At 42.9% G+C, this 18474-nt stretch overlaps 1 protein-coding gene across 5 annotated transcripts in view; it reads left to right on the forward strand.

The window, feature by feature from the left end:
* Positions 1–18474, forward strand: part of cadpsa (Ca2+-dependent activator protein for secretion a) — a 160140-nt gene that overhangs the window by 37551 nt on the left and 104115 nt on the right. For all 5 annotated transcript variants that reach the window (XM_031806363.1, XM_031806401.1, XM_031806435.1 and 2 more), the window contains 4 exons: positions 1000–1113; positions 2658–2990; positions 13798–13878; positions 14272–14505. In XM_031806363.1, the coding sequence (XP_031662223.1) occupies positions 1000–1113; positions 2658–2990; positions 13798–13878; positions 14272–14505 (762 nt within the window). The remainder of the gene's footprint in view (positions 1–999; positions 1114–2657; positions 2991–13797; positions 13879–14271; positions 14506–18474) is intronic.

The following is an 18474-nucleotide window of genomic DNA, read 5'->3' on the forward strand; positions in this document are numbered from 1 at the left end:
AATTTCCTATCTATCTTTGAACATCTTTATTACTCCATCATTTATTTATAGCCTATTAGTCCTGTTGCTGTGTGGCGAGTGTAACACTGTGCATCTGTTTGCAGCATTATCAGGGATATAATGCCTTTTTGCCAAACAGCGATTGCAACACTAATTAATTTTAATGCAAAAAAACATCCCTGTTGTTATTGTCAGCTGAGACTGGGAGACCCCAGTTTTTAAAACTTTGGTGAGGGCTGTAATTCACACCTAAGGTGGCCATTTTGTTGCCTTAAATGCTCGGTGAAGTATGCAAATAAAGATGTGTATGTTAAAAAGGACTTGATATCGAATCATGAAATATGTCATTGGTAATGTGAGGACTTAGATATGAGTGTTGGGACAGGGGCTGCATCAGTTTAGCACTGAAACATGACAGTTTTCTTGCACTGTACCCAATGATTTAGGAAAGCTTACTTGATACGTCAATGTCCTGATTGTGGTTTTACAGACGTGTTTAATAGGTTTTATGTACACACTTTATTTGAATACTTATGAAATGCACATTGTTATATTTAGTAACACTTGCTTATTTTCCCTGGACTGCAACCCCATTTAATGCATTGGACGGATGTGGGTGGAGATATGTCTACATAAGGGTGCAAATAAACACTCACAAAAGCTCTGACGAAGGCCTTGAGGCCGATACGTAAAGCTTCATAATACTAGCAAGAACAGTGTGTGGGTTTATAATTGTTTAACATCTTATTAAATTGTTACCATGCACCTGTAACAAAGATAGCTCAGATGTGCAAGTGCCTTTTGAATTTTGAAGATGATGTACATTTATATTCAATATTTAAATCAAATTGTTTATTTTATAAGGGGACTGTGACAATAGAATTGTATGAAGTAAAGTAATATAATATGAGAACTTGATGTTAGGATGATTCCTATCACTCTGTTGTGTTTCTCTCTATATTGACTTTCTCCTGTCTGTCTGTCTGTCTCCTCTCTCAGATCAGTAAGCAGCAGCTACAGACAGTGAAGGAGCGTTTCCAGGCCTTCCTAAGTGGTGACACCCAGATAGTGGCAGACGAGGCCTTTATCAATGCAGTCCAAAGCTACTATGACGTGAGGCCCAACTCTGTGTGTTTTTGTTTCATTTTAGGTCTGTATGGGAGTATGTTTAAGTGTATGTTGTCTTTTATTTTGATTTGTATTCCGTGTTGATTCTCCTGCTGTTTCCAATGGTCCTCAGCGGACGGACCAATCCGTCTGGATATTTGAGGAGATGACTCACCTTTGTTCTGGTAAATGATGTGGAACTTACAGACAGGCTGCTTCCTTCAGGCAGTCGTATTAATGTTCTCATCCTGCATCTGACAGATTCAAATGAATTGGACTTCCCAAAATAGGCCTCTGAAATATTCAGTCCAGACAGCAGCTATGTGAGGTGCTAACCTGAATTTATGGACATCTTGTGCCCTTAGCTTTGAGTCTGACTATCCATCCCATCCAATCAGTCCACCTTCACTCTGAAATCACAGAAGGATGAGGTTCAGAACACTATTGCAAACCTTCCTAAAAGTTAGAGAAAAGGAGACAAGAAAATGTATTGAGCGAAAAGGGGATTTACTCTGCCTGTAGAATTAATCAATGTGGCACTTTAATAAACCCAAATTAGTGAATTGAAAAAGCTAAAGCCAGTTTTCCAATTTAATTAAAGCATAATGGTATTACTGTCTGAGTTCTGGATTCTTACACACTCCCCACATCCCCAACTGCTCTGGAGACTGGAGGAGAGACACCTGGGGTGCTCTTTGTTGGCAGAACTCAGGGTAATGCTACTGTACGTGAAAGTGACAATGTGTAGACAACATTTCAATTCTATTTTCTATATCAGCAGTTTCTATATTTAACACTCCCATTTGTGCAATGTTCCCTTCTTTTGGTTCCACTAAGAGCACTGCTGCTGTTGCAGAACAAGTCAAGTGTCCAAAGTTGGCTACAGGCAGAGTGATACATGTCTGTGTATCTGTGTGTCCATCCAGGCTCAGAGCTGTGGCCTTCTGTCTTCACCATGCGTTAGGCACTGATTGGGAACAGAGAGTCTGTCACTGTGAGCCATAAGGAGGTTGCACGGTAGTGAGAGGGCCGACATCTGAGTCAGGCAGCCATTTGGGTCCTTCTCTCTCTCTCTTTCTCTTTCTCTAACCCACAACCCTTGGCATGGAAAATTGCTTTGTGGGGATTGTGAAAAAAATATACGTGCAGATGGAATTAAACAGAGAAGCGCAACAATGTCAGATTGAATTGAAACTACAATAATTTATTTCCCTCTGCACCTTTGTCATAAAGACCCAAAGACCGAGCTGCAGCAAAGCCTCAAAGAGAGAAGCAATACTTCAGAAACCCTCTTTTGCAGCTGCGTTTTCATTTCATGTCCCTCCAGAAGCACGTGTCAGCCTGATACCAGGGCTACTGTACACAGCTGCATGGGAGAACGTCTCATAGAAAATAATGGATCATTTCCCATTCAGGAATTGAGTAAAAATGGAATTTATCCTAACCTCTCAACCACGCTGTATGCTCGTCCTCCTGTATGTTCCTCCTGCCCTGTAATGTTTAATCCACATGCTTTAACGCCCTCTTTCTGCTCTCGACCGTGACAACAGATATTTTTGAAAAGTGACCGTGTGTGCCGGATGGTCCAGAGCGGAGGCTGCTCGGCCAGTGACTCGCGGGAGGTCTTCAAGAAGCACATTGAGAAGCGTGTCCGCAGCCTGCCCGAGATCGACGGTCTGAGTAAAGAGACGGTGCTCAGCTCCTGGATGGCCAAGTTTGACACCATCTACCGTGGAGAGGAGGACCCCAGGAAGCACCAGCAACGGATGACTGCCAGCGCAGCCTCAGAGCTCATCCTCAGTAAGGACCAGCTCTACGAGATGTTCCAGTCCATCCTGGGCATCAAGAAGTTTGAGCACCAGCTCCTCTACAACGCCTGCCAGGTGAGATAAGAGCTTCATGTCATGTCCTTTACTAGACATTTGTCTTAAAACACTAACACTTTCCCTGGTGGTGATTTGTCAGTTTCACTCCTTTCTCCCGATCTGATAGTTGACTTGAGCGGCAGTGTCACTCTTTCAACCCTCTAATGCTTTAACTTCAGGCTTGCTTCTCATTAAGTTCCAATGGGTTGAAATGGTAAAAGTGTGCCGTGAAAGCCTTTCAGGGTTATTAGATGAGTTGTCACCTGTCACAGGAAAGCGCAGCTTTCAGTGTGGAATTGAATACTCTTTGGGACCTTTAACCTTCGATCCAAGCAGGAAAGAGGTATGAATACGGCAAAGAAAATGTGACCATTGTGAGATGGAGAGAGAGAGTGGGTGGTGTGCAGGGCGCTATGGAAGTAGAACAATAGATGAGTGTGAGTACCAAGGTACTGTGTCACAAGGAAAGGGGGTGATGGCTGGAAGTGACTCAAAACACCTGCTAACTGCAATCATATTGTAATCATAGCGAATGGAATGGATAGCTATTGATCATTGTTGAATGGAGAGGGTGGGCTGAGAAGGCCGCCAGAATAATAGGGTGATGGTGGCTTTTAAAGAGGGGGTCCACATACCAGTCATACCGGGTTCAATGGAAGAAGGTATAGTGAGCCCGTTAGCATGTCTCAAGTCATCATCAAGCCTTTTGTCTGTCCAGGATTAACCATTCAGATGCCACACACACACACATGATGCTGGCCATACAGTATGTGAGTAGGCCTAGCCATTCTGTTATTAAGACCAGTGTATCATTGTAGTCCAGGCCAAGATTAAAATGACTTTTCTGCCACTGCTTAATTTAGTAATGTGCCCGGTCCACGCCCAGGTTCCAGTGGAAGGGCAGGGCCAGCCCATGAACATTAGCACTGCTAGTGACTCATCCTTTGGCGGAGACATAGTAGGATGTGCTAACGATAAATCTGCACAGACCTGCTGTATGTTACATGGAATTAGTTCTGACATTGTTCAATTTGGTTGCGAATGGAATTGCCTACCTATTAGGCAATATTACCCCCTACTCTTTTCTTTGCCCTCTTTTCAAGAATAGGATTTAGTTGTCTTCTGCCACAGTTTAAAGACACATTTACTGTCAATATCAACACCCACTACACATTCAATCTCTGGCACACACGCGCACACACATGCACACACCAGGGTTTCAGTTAGACGTCAATAGCCAGCTTTTGGCCAATTAAAAAACAAAAGGTTGATAAATAAAACTATTGCCTGCCAAAATGACCTGTAAAAACAATAACGCTTTTTATTCATTGAATACCAGTTGATGTAAATACATTTGACCGTTATGCTTATCAGTCTATAAGTAATTTGCATAATTGAGTGGAATTAAATTGGCCTGTGTGTATTTTCATTAGTCATCATGTATGTTTTTTCTCCAACACAACTATCATAAGCGCACAGATTTCTCCTGCAGCTCCTGTGCTTTTATAAGCCCATTCATTGCACAACTATTCTAAATGCAATCACGTGTTAACAGTTTTGGTGCACGATTAAAAATAACTATTTTTATTTCTCAACTAGTCATTGAAGCACACCTCCCATTCACCATTCAAGTGTAGGCACCAGGATATCAGCGCGTCACCCACCACTTTACAATGTGAGCTAGAGGCAATATGCATTTTGAAATCATACTTAATTGTTTGAAATCTGAATGTTTTATTTCATATTATAAGGCTGTCATGGAAATTATCACCAGGGACACCTGATGTCAATATTAACTGAATCATTCTATATTATCAGCAAGCTGGAGAGGTTCCAACAAACTTAATGAACCATAGTACACGTCGGTTGGAGGCTCTGCCGGGGCAGTCCCGTTACTTATAAACTGTTTACACAGACAAGTTATATTTACATGATTTACATGATTCATTTTTCATTATTAGCGTTTAGTTCATGCATGTGACCGACCAATACCTAACAAGGCTTCTTCTCTCCAAGCTGATACCTTGAAACTGAGAGACCCCTTTCAGTTCTCAAAGCAATGTTCTGGACATACTGCCAAATTGCTTATACTGATAGTGAAGATTCCTCCCAGGAAAGATCAATCAATCACTTGCATGAACCAAGTCGAATTGGTTAACAGAAAAGCACCTACATAAAATATTTCTTCACAAGGCATGTCTTACCTTGCCTCAAAGTAGCTTTTGAAGCAAGGTCAAATCTGACCCTGCAAACGTGGAGGCAATTATTTTATAAAGACTTCATAGTTTCAAGTTTGGGGAAGCTTGGGGAAGCAATTTATCCTACCATTTCTACCATTCTGTATGCCAGTTCTGATTTTCATATGCGCATTAACAGTTTCATTAAAATAATACATTTTTGTTTCTCAAAATCATTGTCACGTGGTTAATTGTAAAAATCTGAATAAAAATGACAAAAATCAAAGGTAAAAGTCAACAATTGTGAGATCACCAGTCTCTGCCATATGGGCAGATTGATTCACCGTCATCCATTGACGGCTAAAAAAAAGGAGCGCATAGCCTTCAGGCCAATGAAGCAGTAGACCTAGAACTTCCATTGCTTTTTCACACCGAGGATTGGTGCTTATCAAGGGGAGATTGTTGCTCCCTCAACATTATCAGGAAAGAGAAAACAGACACATGGTCATTGCTCACATGGAGCACTCCAAACAAAAGACAATTTAAAAAAAGACAAATCTCGTAAATGATGGTTATGAAATAAACCAAAACGTGTTTCTCACAAGTGTAGCAGGTTGTGAACTCTGCAAACAACATTTCCACTCTGAGAATGAGAATGGTAAATTAATTTAATTAGTACATGCATTAACAGAAATGTATGTAACCAAATGACAGGAATTACCTGTACATTTACTACTGATGACATTATCTTCACACATATTTTAGATTATTTTAATTGACAGCCGTAACTCAATTATCAGCTAGGCCTATTGCCACGCTTGTTGCCCAAATTGCGGGCTTCCAAAATGAGGGACAGAACAGCTGTCATCTGTGCCCTTAATCAGGTACCTGTCATCATGTACCTTAGGGTTGTGTGTTGAATGCTTTTGAAGGAGACTGATAGGCAGATGGTTCCCTCGCATCACAGTGTGTGTGTGTGTGTGTGTGTGTGTGTGTGTGTGTGTGTGTGTGTGTGTGTGTGTGTGTGTGTGTGTGTGTGTGTGTGTGTGTGTGTGTGTGTGTGTGTGTGTGCGTGCGTGCGTGCGTGCGGGCGGGCGTGCGTGCGTGTGTGAACCTCTCCCTCAGCAAACTGAAGGCTAGTAGTGCAATTCATGACTATGTAAACCTTTCTGTGTAGAAACAACCTTAGTGACTGACTAAATTAAAATGAGAGGTTGTCTCACCGCTGTGTGTAACCTATGATAGTAGGCAGAGACTCTTTGTCTTCTGAAGAATGTGTTTTAGCCTGTAATGATGACTTCAGTTAAGGAATAAATTGAATAAATTCATGAATTGAATTTCAGTCCTGTGTGGCCGGTGTGTGCCCTGAGTGTGGGTGGAACAGCGTGGGTGTTGTTCCGTTTTATCAGATGGGGTTTGGTGTTATGGATGTGGTCGTGCCGACTGCCTGGCGCTGTTTTAATGAAAGCCTGTAATTGGTCAGAATGGACAGGCAACATCACAACATGGCTGATGTGACTACACTGCTGGCTGCCCAGGGACTCCTATGGAAACACAAATCCATACTTAGATCAGCATGATAAATAAATAGTATCTTTATTAATCCAGCTCTGGTGAGGCAGATCATTTGCCTTCAGCTCTGCTCACACAACACGAACACACACCTTCCGGTTGCCAGTTCATCTCTCTCTTTCTTTTCTCTGGTAACCTTCTGGCCACCTGTCTGCCTCTCTAACTTCAAGGATAGGTAGGCCCCATACAAACACTGTCCATAAAGCCTGTGGAATCGGTTAACTATAAAACAACATAAAAACATCAACTCAAACAGTTGTTTGTTTGACAAAACCTTTTGCCTTCCCCAGGATACAGACCATTTCTGGCAGAAGTCACTTTTATCAGTTCTTTTCCACTTGAGGTGGAAAAGAAAAACAACAGCCGTCATCAGAGTGAGTTTCTGTTAGATGTATAAGTAACTCAAGTCACTTACTGTGCACCTCAGTTAATATGTATATTCTATATTTTAGAATCATAAACAAGGCTATCAACACAACAATTTGAAATCCCTCCATTCTATGCATACATTTGTGGTGAATTACAGAATGGGAGAGATGGGGAAGTAACATATCCTCCATTTTCATCAAAGACCTTGCTGTTATCATACTACAAATAGAGATCTGTCTGAAAGCTTTGAAGTAGATCTGAATGCTGGACTTTTGTTTTGGTCTAGACTGTGTGGTGCTGTATTTTGCTATGGTGTGTGTGTGTGTGTGTGTGTGTCTTTCTTTGTGAAACCTTTCTGCTGTCAATCTCACACACACTATGCCCTTTGTCTGCTCATTCATGGCTCCCATGGCGACAGTAAACATTGCCACCTCTCTTTCCCTGCCTCCCCTGTCAGCTGTTGTCACCCTGCCTATATTAAACCAGACAGACCGGATTGGTTCCCTCCCACACATCACAACTGCTGCTACCAGACTCTTATAATGATTGCTAAATACTGCACACTTGCCCCCCAATCACCCCTTCCCCAAAACACATGTAAATATTAGACTATAAATTCTGAATTCCTGTATTATACTTATGCAAATATATACACTACCGTTCAAAAGTTTGGGGTCACTTTGAAATGTCCATGTTTTAAAAGAAAAGCACCAAAAAATTGTCCATTAAAATAAATTCAAATTGATCAGAAATACAGTGTAGACATTGTTAATGTTGTAAATGACTATTGTAGCTGGAAACAACTGATAAAAAAAAAACTGAGGCAAAGAGAGGCCCATTGTCAGAAACCATCACTCCTGTGTTTCAATAACACCATGTGTTAGCTAATCCAAGTTTATCATTTTAAAAGGCTAATTGATCATTAGAAAACCCTTTTGCAATTATGTTAGCACAGCTGAAAATTGTTGTCCTGATTAAAGAAGAAATAAAACAGGCCTTCTTTTGACTAGTTGAGTATCTGGAGCATCAGCATTTGTGGGTTCACAAGTCTCAATGTCAACAGTGAACAGGCGACTCCGGGATGCTGGCCTTCTAGGCAGAGTTGCAAAGAAAAGCCATATCTCAGACTGGCTAATAAAAATAAAATGTCTACACTGTATTTCTGTATCACTGTATTTGCACATTCTTCCACTGCAAACCTACCATTCCAGTGTTTTACTTGCTATATTGTATTTACTTCGCCACCATGGCCTTTTTTTTGCCTTTACCTCCCTTATCTCACCTCATTTGCTCACATTGTATATAGACTTATTTTCTACTGTATTATTGACTGTATGTTTGTTTTACTCCATGTGTAACTCTGTGTTGTTGTATGTGTCGAACTGCTTTGCTTTATCTTGGCCAGGTCACAGTTGTAAATGAGAACTTGTTCTCAACTTTCCTACCTGGTTAAATAAAGGTGAAATAAAAAAATTGGGTCAATTTGATGTTATTTTATTGGACAATTCTTTTAAACTGTCTTTATAACAAGGACATTTCTAAGTGACCCCATACTTTTGAACAGTATTGTGTGATATATATATATATATATATATTTTTTTTTTTTTTTTTTTTTTTTACCTTTATTTAACCAGGCAAGTCAGTTAAGAACACATTCTTATTTTCAATGACGGCCTGGGAACAGTGGGTTAACTGCCTTGTTCAGGGGCAGAACGACAGATTTGTACCTTGTCAGCTCGGGGGTTTGAACTCGCAACCTTCCGGTTACTAGTCCAACTAGTCCAACGCTCTAACCACTAGGCTACCCTGCCGCCCTACTAAGCCATTTACTTTGTTTGTATTCTTATCTTGTATTATTTCTTATTGTTGTTGCATTGATGAGAATAAACCTGCAGGCAAGCATTTCGTTACACGATGTATACCATGTGTATGCCGTACATATGACTAATAAAACTTGAAACAATATCTGAACACCTGTATGTTATGAAATTCTAACTCCTACATACAGAGTTGATTTACAAGAATCTGAATTCACTGTATCCTCACCCAGGAAAACAGGGTAGTATCACAGCATCAGTGTGCCCCAAGTTGTCTGCACATAGAATTAACGATTGAACAGACACTCATGCACACTGAAATATTTACGCTGGCAGAGCTGTGTGAGTGCGTGTGTCTGTGTTTTTCTTTGAAAAGTGGAAAACAGAAGAGAACAAGCAGATTAGGAAGACTGTAGCCATGACAATGGTAACAGACAGTACCATACTTGACTCTAAACTCAATCGAGCCAAGGGTCCTGAACTGGGATCTAAACACAATCAACCTGAATATGTACAAGTGTGAGAGGGAAAGTCTACATAACCCTTATCCACAATTTTCCCCGCTCTGCCTCCCTCTGCCTGTGGGTTACACTATAGCTGTTCACACCCATGGATGTTTTCACTTAAGGATGAGTTATCTGCTGCCTGGAGTGCCTAATGATAGAGTGAGCAGCCTTCAGACACAGAGGCTCCACGCTCTAGTGAGTGAGTGAAAAGATAGATAGTCCAGCATGCTACTCTACCAGTGGACAGAATACACTATCGATTGCCACTCAGTACAATAATACGGCTACTACAGTTACAACACCATGATGCTCAGATGGATACTACAGATCACAGACATATAGACTGACTGACTGACTGACTGACTGTATATCCCATACACACTGGGGTAGGGCTGCCAATAAAAAGTGTGTGGGTGTGGAGAGCAAGAATTACACTATAAGCCCTCGGATCACATGTATGAGTGAGTCCATCACGTGTGAGTGAGTGAGTGAGTCCATCACGGTGCGATCTGGTAATGCACACTCTCAGACACGAGCTACTGTGTTACTGTACAAAACACCTACCACTGTAGTCTGCAGACAGGGAGGGAGTGACCACAGGAAGAGGAAGAGAGGGGAGAGAGGTAAAGATGCGAGATGGAGAGAGGGGAGAGAGAAGAAGGAAAGTGATCAGCTGTCCACACCACAGAACTGCAATCCCAACGGGCAGACTCTGTATAAGTTTCAAGTTTTAAAGCACAAGTACAGGGAAATGCCTTTCCTGCAAACTGTGTATATTGTTGGGGGAAGTGGACAATTCTCAGATAACATTCATACAGTACATGAAGAAAAGTATGGGAACACCTGCTCATCGAACATCTCATTGAAAATTCATGGGTATTAATATGGAGTTGGTTCCCCCTTTGCTGCTATAGCAGCCACCACTCTTCTGGGAAGGCTTTCCACTAGATGTTGGAACATTGCTGCGGGGACTTGCTTCTATTCAGCCACAAGCATTAGTGAGGTCGGCCACTGATGTTGGGAGATTAGGCTTGGCTCGCAGTCGGCGTTACAATTCATCCCACAGGTGTTTGATGGGGTGGAGGTCAGGGCTCTGTGCAGACCAGTCAAGTTCTTCCACACCGATCTCAACAAACCATTTCAGCAAAGACTCTGTGTGTTCTGACAGCATTTCTAGTCCTATTTTTATCCACCCTCTCCCTTGTTTCCCATCCCTCTCTCTTATTGTTGTTGTGAAGAATGCCTCAGTGCCCTGGCAGAAGGTGGAGGGTGGAGAGGGTGTACGTAGCGTTGGCAGAGAGAGAGAACAGGACATTTTCAGAGAATCTGAGACAGAAATTAATAGAGGGATGGATGAAGTGAGGGAGAGGATGAGGGAGAGGATGGGGTGAATGAAGAGCGAGACCATCATCTTATAATTCACTAATATCAAACAACACCCCCCCCCCCCCCCCCTTCCCCTCTGGGTTCCCTGTCCCCTGGAGGCCTACAGAGGGAGGGAAGGAGAAGTAATGTTGAAGAGTTAATCTAGACACACACACGGACACAATCATAATAACACAATTCTCTCAGACATACATTGATAAACAGACACAGTCAGATGCATATGGTGTGGCAATCAGGTGCGCAGCTTTGGCCGGTGGAGATTAGGCAGATTTAATGAATCTAATTATGGTTGGCCTTGCTTACATCAGATCTGATTATATTATTACAGGGATATCTCTCTCTCTTTACTGCTCTGGTGTAATGCAGCAAAGACTCTCAGTAGGTGAGTCTGTGTGTTCTGCCAGCATTTCTAGTTCTCTTTTCATCTACCCTCTCCCTGTATTCCACCCCTCTCTCATTGTTGTTGTGAAGAATGCCTCAGTGCCCTGGCACTCTACTGGACTCGTTTGGCACAGGGCGTAAAACTCTGCCAGCGTTACATGCCTGTTTTTTATTCTTACTGTATTATTTCATGGCCGCAGGACTAGGCTGGTCTGGTCAGGAGACACATAGACAGTGACTCTGATGTAGTGCTGTTCATTGTGTGTGTGTGCCTGTCACGACTTCTTCCGAAGTCGTTGCCTCTCCTTGTTCGGGCGGTGCTCAGTGGTCGACGTCACCGGTCTTCTAGCCATCATTGGTCCCTTTTTCATTTTCCATTGGTTTTGTCTTGTCTTCCCACACACCTGTTTTCAATCCCAGTCATTACCTGTTGTGTATTTAACCCTCTGTTTCCCCTCATGTCTTTGTCAGAGATTGTTTATTGTCAGTGTTGTGTTTATTGTATAGGTGCGCGATAGGTCCTCGTACCCATGTTTGTTTCTATTCTTATTAGTGTTATGGAGCATGTTAAGTGGACATTCATTAAAAAAAAATTACACTCTGTTTGACTCTCCTGCGCCTGACTTCCCTGCCACCTATACACACGACTCTGACAGTGCCCTACCCATCCTGCTTTAAGAGCCCTAACGATGCCTCCGAACAGACTGGGGGATTCGATTAGCATAGACTCTAGAGATCTTGTTGCACATCTGTGGCTGTGTGTATATGGTCATGCTCGTGTGGTCTGTGGATATGTGTGTGGTATATGTCAATGTACTTCAGTATGTGTATTCCTGCCAGTAAATGCACTGCTAGAAACCATATCTGTAGTCATTTGCTCCTCCATCCTCAGGGGCTGAAGGAGTGGCTGTGACAGATGTGTTTGTGTCTGCTATCGTACTGCAGGCTCCCTGACCACTAATGACCACCCCTTTTCTCAGAAGACCCACCTCTGCTCTGCAATCTGGAGAAAGAGTCTATACTGCACATACATCTGATGAAGACAACTCTGATTTATAGTATAGTCAAGTGACAAAGTAATAGATCTGAACCAGGGCTGTAAATAAGCATCCTTAAATAGAGAATTTACTTCCAAGGTCTAATTCACGACAAACACAATCATTTGACAGTGGTTGAATATCGATCACCATTTCCAGGGGAGTGGAAGTCATGGGATTCAAATGGAAATTAAATTGGTTAGCCTACAGCTCATCGTATTGGTGGGGTGTACAGGTGTAGGATCTTAATTTGACCAGTTTGTCACAGCAGGAAAATAATCCTGCAGCAACAAGAAATGTTAATTATTGTGTGAATTATAATTAATGACAATTTTTGTAGGGTTTGATACATTTTTAAGTGGAAATTACAAACTGTAGAAGCCTTTCTTAACTTCTCTAGGGTAGGGAGCACTATTTTCACCTCCGGATAAAAAGCGTGCCCAAAGGAAACTGCCTGCTACTCAGGCCCAGAAGCTAGGATATGCATATAATTGGTAGATTTGGATAAAAAACACTACATTTTCCAAAACTGTTAAAATAACATCTGTGACTGTAACAGAACTGTTTTGGCAGGTGAAAACCTGAGAAATATCCATCCAGGAAGTAGGATTTTTATTTTTTGTTGTTGTTTTTTTCCATTACAGTATCCATTGATTTAGGACTCAAATTGCAGTTCCTATGCCTTCCACTAGATGTCAACAGTCTTTAGAAATAGTTTCAGGCTTGTATTCTGAAAGATTAGGGAGTAAGAACAGTCTGAATGACTGGACCCTAAAGTGCCACAGAGCTTTTTCATGGGCAATCCCGAGAGTGCGCCTTTCTTGTTTACCTTTTATATTGATGACGTTATTTTCCGGTTGAAATATTATCGATTATTTAGGCTATAAAACAACCTGAGGATTGGATATAAACATCATTTGACATGTTTCTATGAACTTTACAGATACAATTTGGATTTTTTGTCTGCCTGTTGTGACTGCGTTTGAGCTTGTGGATTACGCGCGAACAAAGCGGTTTTGGATATAAAGAGAGACTTTATCAAACAAAACAAACATTTATTGAGAAAAATGAATGTCTTCTGAGTGCAACCATATGAAGATCATCAAAGGTATCATCATAATCACATGGTATGCTTTTGCCTTAAAGCCTTTTTGAAATCTGACACCGTGGTTGGATTCACAAGAAGTTAATCTTTAAACATATATATAACACTTGAATGTCTTCTGAACTTTTATAATCAGTATTTCTGTTTTTGAATTTGGAGCTCTGCAATTTCACTGGATGTTGGTCTAGAGGTTTTAAACCTCAAATACACCACAAGTTTGCATTGATCAAATTAAGATTCTATATCTGTACATGTACGCTCCAAGTCATTACATCTTGATACATTCATACATTACTACAAACAATTTCCAATGATGATTATTAGGATATAAGAACTAAAGGTAATACTATGTCAATATCAAGGTTTGTAATGGAGGTTGTGTGTAAGGCCCTGCGTTATACCACCAGGTGATAATAAATGCTGAATGTAAGGCTTATGTCATGATAACGTCTCTTGTCATTGTGTTTGTTTCCAGCTTGATAACCCAGACGAGCAGGCTGCTCAGATCAGGAGAGAGCTGGACGGACGACTGCAGATGGCAGATCAGATCGCCAGGGTAAGACACAACTACCTCAAAGTAAAGTTAGACACCAACCTACCACTCTTAAATCACCTCACCAGAGCTGTTTCTGATACAGTAGAAATTGGTAGCTCTAAGGCCTATAAACTAAGTAGTAGTGATACTACAGTATCTGTGTGTTCTGAACCCTAGGCCCTCAAGCATAAGGCACATCTTTACATCAGAAAACTGCCTAAATAATGTAAGAGCAGAGGTAGACTCATGCAGGAGTACACGTAAATAAAGATCCTCTTTAAAAATACCTTTATGGTTGTAGACTACACAATGGACGTGTGTGTGGGTGTGACTTATGTGTGCTTGCGTGCCTGTGTGTGTGTACGTGCGTGCCTGTGTGTATACCTGTGTGTGTATGTTTCTGTGCCATAACAGGGCGGCAGGTTTCCCAAGTTTGTTTCCAAAGAGATGGAGGCCATGTTCATAGAGGAGCTGAGATCCTCAGTGAACCTGCTTATGGCTAACCTGGAGAGCATGCCCGTGTCCAAGGGAGGAGAGTTCAAACTGCAGAAGCTCAAACGAGGACACAACAGCTCTATCATAGACATGGGACAGGAGGACGAGAACACACTGTCCAAGTCTGATGTGGTGCTCTCCTTCACTCTGGAGGTATGGTTGGTTAACACTGCAGCTCAAACATAGCGTGCCAGAGACACTGCCTCCAGTGGTCATATGCAGAAGTGTGCTATTGAAATAATCCTGACTATTTCATCTGTCAGGCTACATAGAAAATAACATTCAAGGCTCTTCTTACTTTAGAAACAGACAGACACTGAGAGGGAAAGTAAGAGAGAGATGTAGACTGAATGACATAGGTCGTTTAGAGAGAGAGAGAGAGAGAGAGAGAGAGAGAGAGAGACAGGGAAAGAGGGAGATACAGTGGCTTGCGAAAGTATTCACCCACCATGGCATTTTTCCTATTTTATTGCCTTACAACCTGGAATTAAAATGTATCATTTGATTTACACAACATGCCTATCACTTTGAAGATGCAAAATATGTTTTATTGTGAAAAAAGATAAAACTACTTGAGCGTGCACAACTATTCACTCCCCCAAAGTCAATACTTTTTAGAGACTCCTTTTGCAGCAATTACAGCTGCAAGTCTCCTGGGGTATGTCTCTATAAGCTTTGCACATCTAGCCCCTGGGATTTTTTCCCATTCTTCAAGGCAAAACTGCTCCAGCTCCTTCAAGTTGGATGGGGTTCCGCTGGTATACAGCAATCTTTAAGTCATACCACAGATTCTCAGTTGGATTGAGGTCTGGGCATTGACTAGACAATTCCAAGACATTTAAATAGTACCCATTAAACCACTTGAGAGTTGCTTTAGCAGTATGCTTAGGGCATTGTCCTGCTGGAAGGTGAACCCCCATCCCAGTCTCAAATCTCTGGAAGACTGAAACAGGTTTCCCTCAAGAATTTCCTTGTATTTAGTGCCATCCATCAGTCCTTCAATTCTGACTAGTTTCCCAGTCCCTGCCGATGAAAAACATCCCCACAGCATGATACTGCCACCACCATGCTTCACTGTTGGCAATGGTTTTCTCGGGGTGATGAGAAATTGTTGTCTCATCTGACCAGAGTACCTTCTTCCATATGTTTGGGGAGTCTCCGACATGCCTTTTGGCGAACACCAAACGTGTTTTCTTAATTAAAGCAATGGCTTTTTTCTTGCCACTCTTCCGTAAAGCCCAGCTCTGTGGAGTGTACGGCTTAAAGTGGTCCTATGGACAGATACTCCAATCTCCGCTGTGGAGCTTTGCAGCTCCTTCAGAGTTATCTTTGGTCTCTTTGTTGCCTCTCTGATTAATGCTCTCCTTGCCTGGTCCGTGAGTTTTGGTGGGCGGCCCTCTCTTGGCAGGTTTGTTGTGACGCCTTATTATTTGAATGTTTTAATAATGGATTTAATGGTGCTCCGTGCGATGTTCAAAGTTTTGGATATTTTTGTTATAACCCTGATCTGTACTTCTCCACGACATTGTCTCTGACCTGTTTGGAGAGCTCCTTGGTCTTCATGGTGACGCTTGCTTGGTGGTGCCCCTTGCTTTGTGGTGTTTCAGACTGTGGGGCCATTTCTTTTTTTTCTTTTTTTTACCTTTATTTTACTAGGCAAGTCAGTTAAGAACAAATTCTTATTTTCAATGACGGCCTAGGAACAGTGGGTTAACTGCCTGTTCAAGGGCAGAACGACAGATTTTGTACCTTGTCAGCTCGGGGATTTGAACTTGCAACCTTTCGGTTACTAGTCCAATGCTCTAACCACTAGGCTACACTGCCGCCCCGGCATTCAGAGCAGGTGTGTATATATACTGAGATCATGTGACATTTAGATTGCACAGAGGTGGACTTTAATTAACTAATTATGTGACTTCTGGAGGTAATTGGTTGCAACAGATCTAAGTCTCTCACTGTTGCCGCCTGCTACCGACCCCCCTCAGCTCCCAGCTGTGCCCTGGACACCATTTGTGAATTGATCGCCCCCCATCTAGCTTCAGAGTTTGTTCTGTTAGGTGACCTAAACTGGGATATGCTTAACACCCCGGCAGTCCTACAATCTAAGCTAGATGCCCTCAATCTCACACAAATCATCAAGGAACCCACCAGGTACAACCCTAAATCTGTAAACAAGGGCACCTTCATAGACGTCATCCTGACCAACTGGCCCTCCAAATACACCTCCGCTGTCTTCAACCAGGATCTCAGCGATCACTGCCTCATTGCCTGTATCCGCTACGGAGCCGCAGTCAAACGACCACCCCTCATCACTGTCAAACGCTCCCTAAAACACTTCTGTGAGCAGGCCTTTCTAATCGACCTGGCCCGGGTATCCTGGAAGGACATTGTCCTCATCCCGTCAGTTGAGGATGCCTGGTCATTCTTTAAAAGTAACTTCCTCACCATTTTAGATAAGCATGCTCCGTTCAAAAAATGCAGAACTAAGAACAGATATAGCCCTTGGTTCACTCCAGACCTGACTGCCCTCGACCAGCACAAAAACATCCTGTGGCGGACTGCAATAGCATCGAATAGTCCCCGCGATATGCAACTGTTCAGGGAAGTCAGGAACCAATACACGCAATCAGTCAGGAAAGCTAAGGCCAGCTTCTTCAGGCAGAAGTTTGCATCCTGTAGCTCCAACTCCAAAAAGTTCTGGGATACCGTGAAGTCCATGGAGAACAAGAGCACCTCCTCCCAGCTGCCCACTGCACTGAGGCTAGGTAATACGGTCACCACCGATAAATCCATGATTATCGAAAACTTCAACAAGCATTTCTCAACGGCTGGCCATGCCTTCCGCCTGGCTACTCCAACCTCGGCCAACAGGTCTGCCCCCCCCCCCCCCCCCCCGCAGCTACTCGCCCAAGCCTCTCCAGGTCCTCCTTTACCCAAATCCAGATAGCAGATGTTCTGAAAGAGCTGCAAAACCTGGACCCGTACAAATCAGCTGGGCTTGACAATCTGGACCCTCTATTTCTGAAACTATCCGCCGCCATTGTCGCAACCCCTATTACCAGCCTGTTCAACCTCTCTTTCATATCGTCTGAGATCCCCAAGGATTGGAAAGCTGCCACAGTCATCCCCCTCTTCAAAGGGGGAGACACCCTGGACCCAAACTGTTTCAGACCTATATCCATCCTGCCCTGCCTATCTAAGGTCTTCGAAAGCCTAGTCAACAAACAGGTCACTGACCATCTCGAATCCCACCGTACCTTCTCCGCTGTGCAATCTGGTTTCCGAGCCGGTCACGGGTGAACCTCAGCCACGCTCAAGGTACTAAACGATATCATAACCGCCATCGATAAAAGACAGTACTGTGCAGCCGTCTTCATCGACCTTGCAAAGGCTTTCGACTCTGTCAATCACCATATTCTTATCGGCAGACTCAGTAGCCTCGGTTTTTTGGATGACTGCCTTGCCTGGTTCACCAATTACTTTGCAGACAGAGTTCAGTGTGTCAAATCGGAGGGCATGCTGTCCGGTCCTCTGGCAGTCTCTATGGGGGTGCCACAGGGTTCAATCCTCAGGCCGACTCTTTTCTCTGTATATATCAATGATGTTGCTCTTGCTGCGGGCGATTCCCTGATCCATCCCTACGCAGACGACACCATTCTATATACTTCCGGCCCGTCCTTGGACACTGTGCTATCTAACCTCCAAACGAGCTTCAATGCCATACAACACTCCTTCCGTGGCCTCCAACTGCTCTTAAACGCTAGTAAAACCAAATGCATGCTTTTCAACCGTTCGCTGCCTGCACCCGCACGCCTGACCAGCATCACCACCCTGTATGGTTCCGACCTTGAATATGTGGACATCTATAAGTACCTAGGTGTCTGGCTAGACTGTAAACTCTCCTTCCAGACTCATATCAAACATCTCCAATCGAAAATCAAATCAAGAGTCGGCTTTCTATTCCGCAACAAAGCCTCCTGCACTCACGCCGCCAAACTTACCCTAGTAAAACTGACTATCCTACCGATCCTCGACTTCGGCGATGTCATCTACAAAATTGCTTCCAACACTCTACTCAGCAAACTGGATGCAGTTTATCAGAGTGCCATCCGTTTTGTCACT

This window comes from Oncorhynchus kisutch, linkage group LG1 (assembly GCF_002021735.2).
Source record: "Oncorhynchus kisutch isolate 150728-3 linkage group LG1, Okis_V2, whole genome shotgun sequence".
Lineage (NCBI taxonomy): Eukaryota > Metazoa > Chordata > Actinopteri > Salmoniformes > Salmonidae > Oncorhynchus > Oncorhynchus kisutch.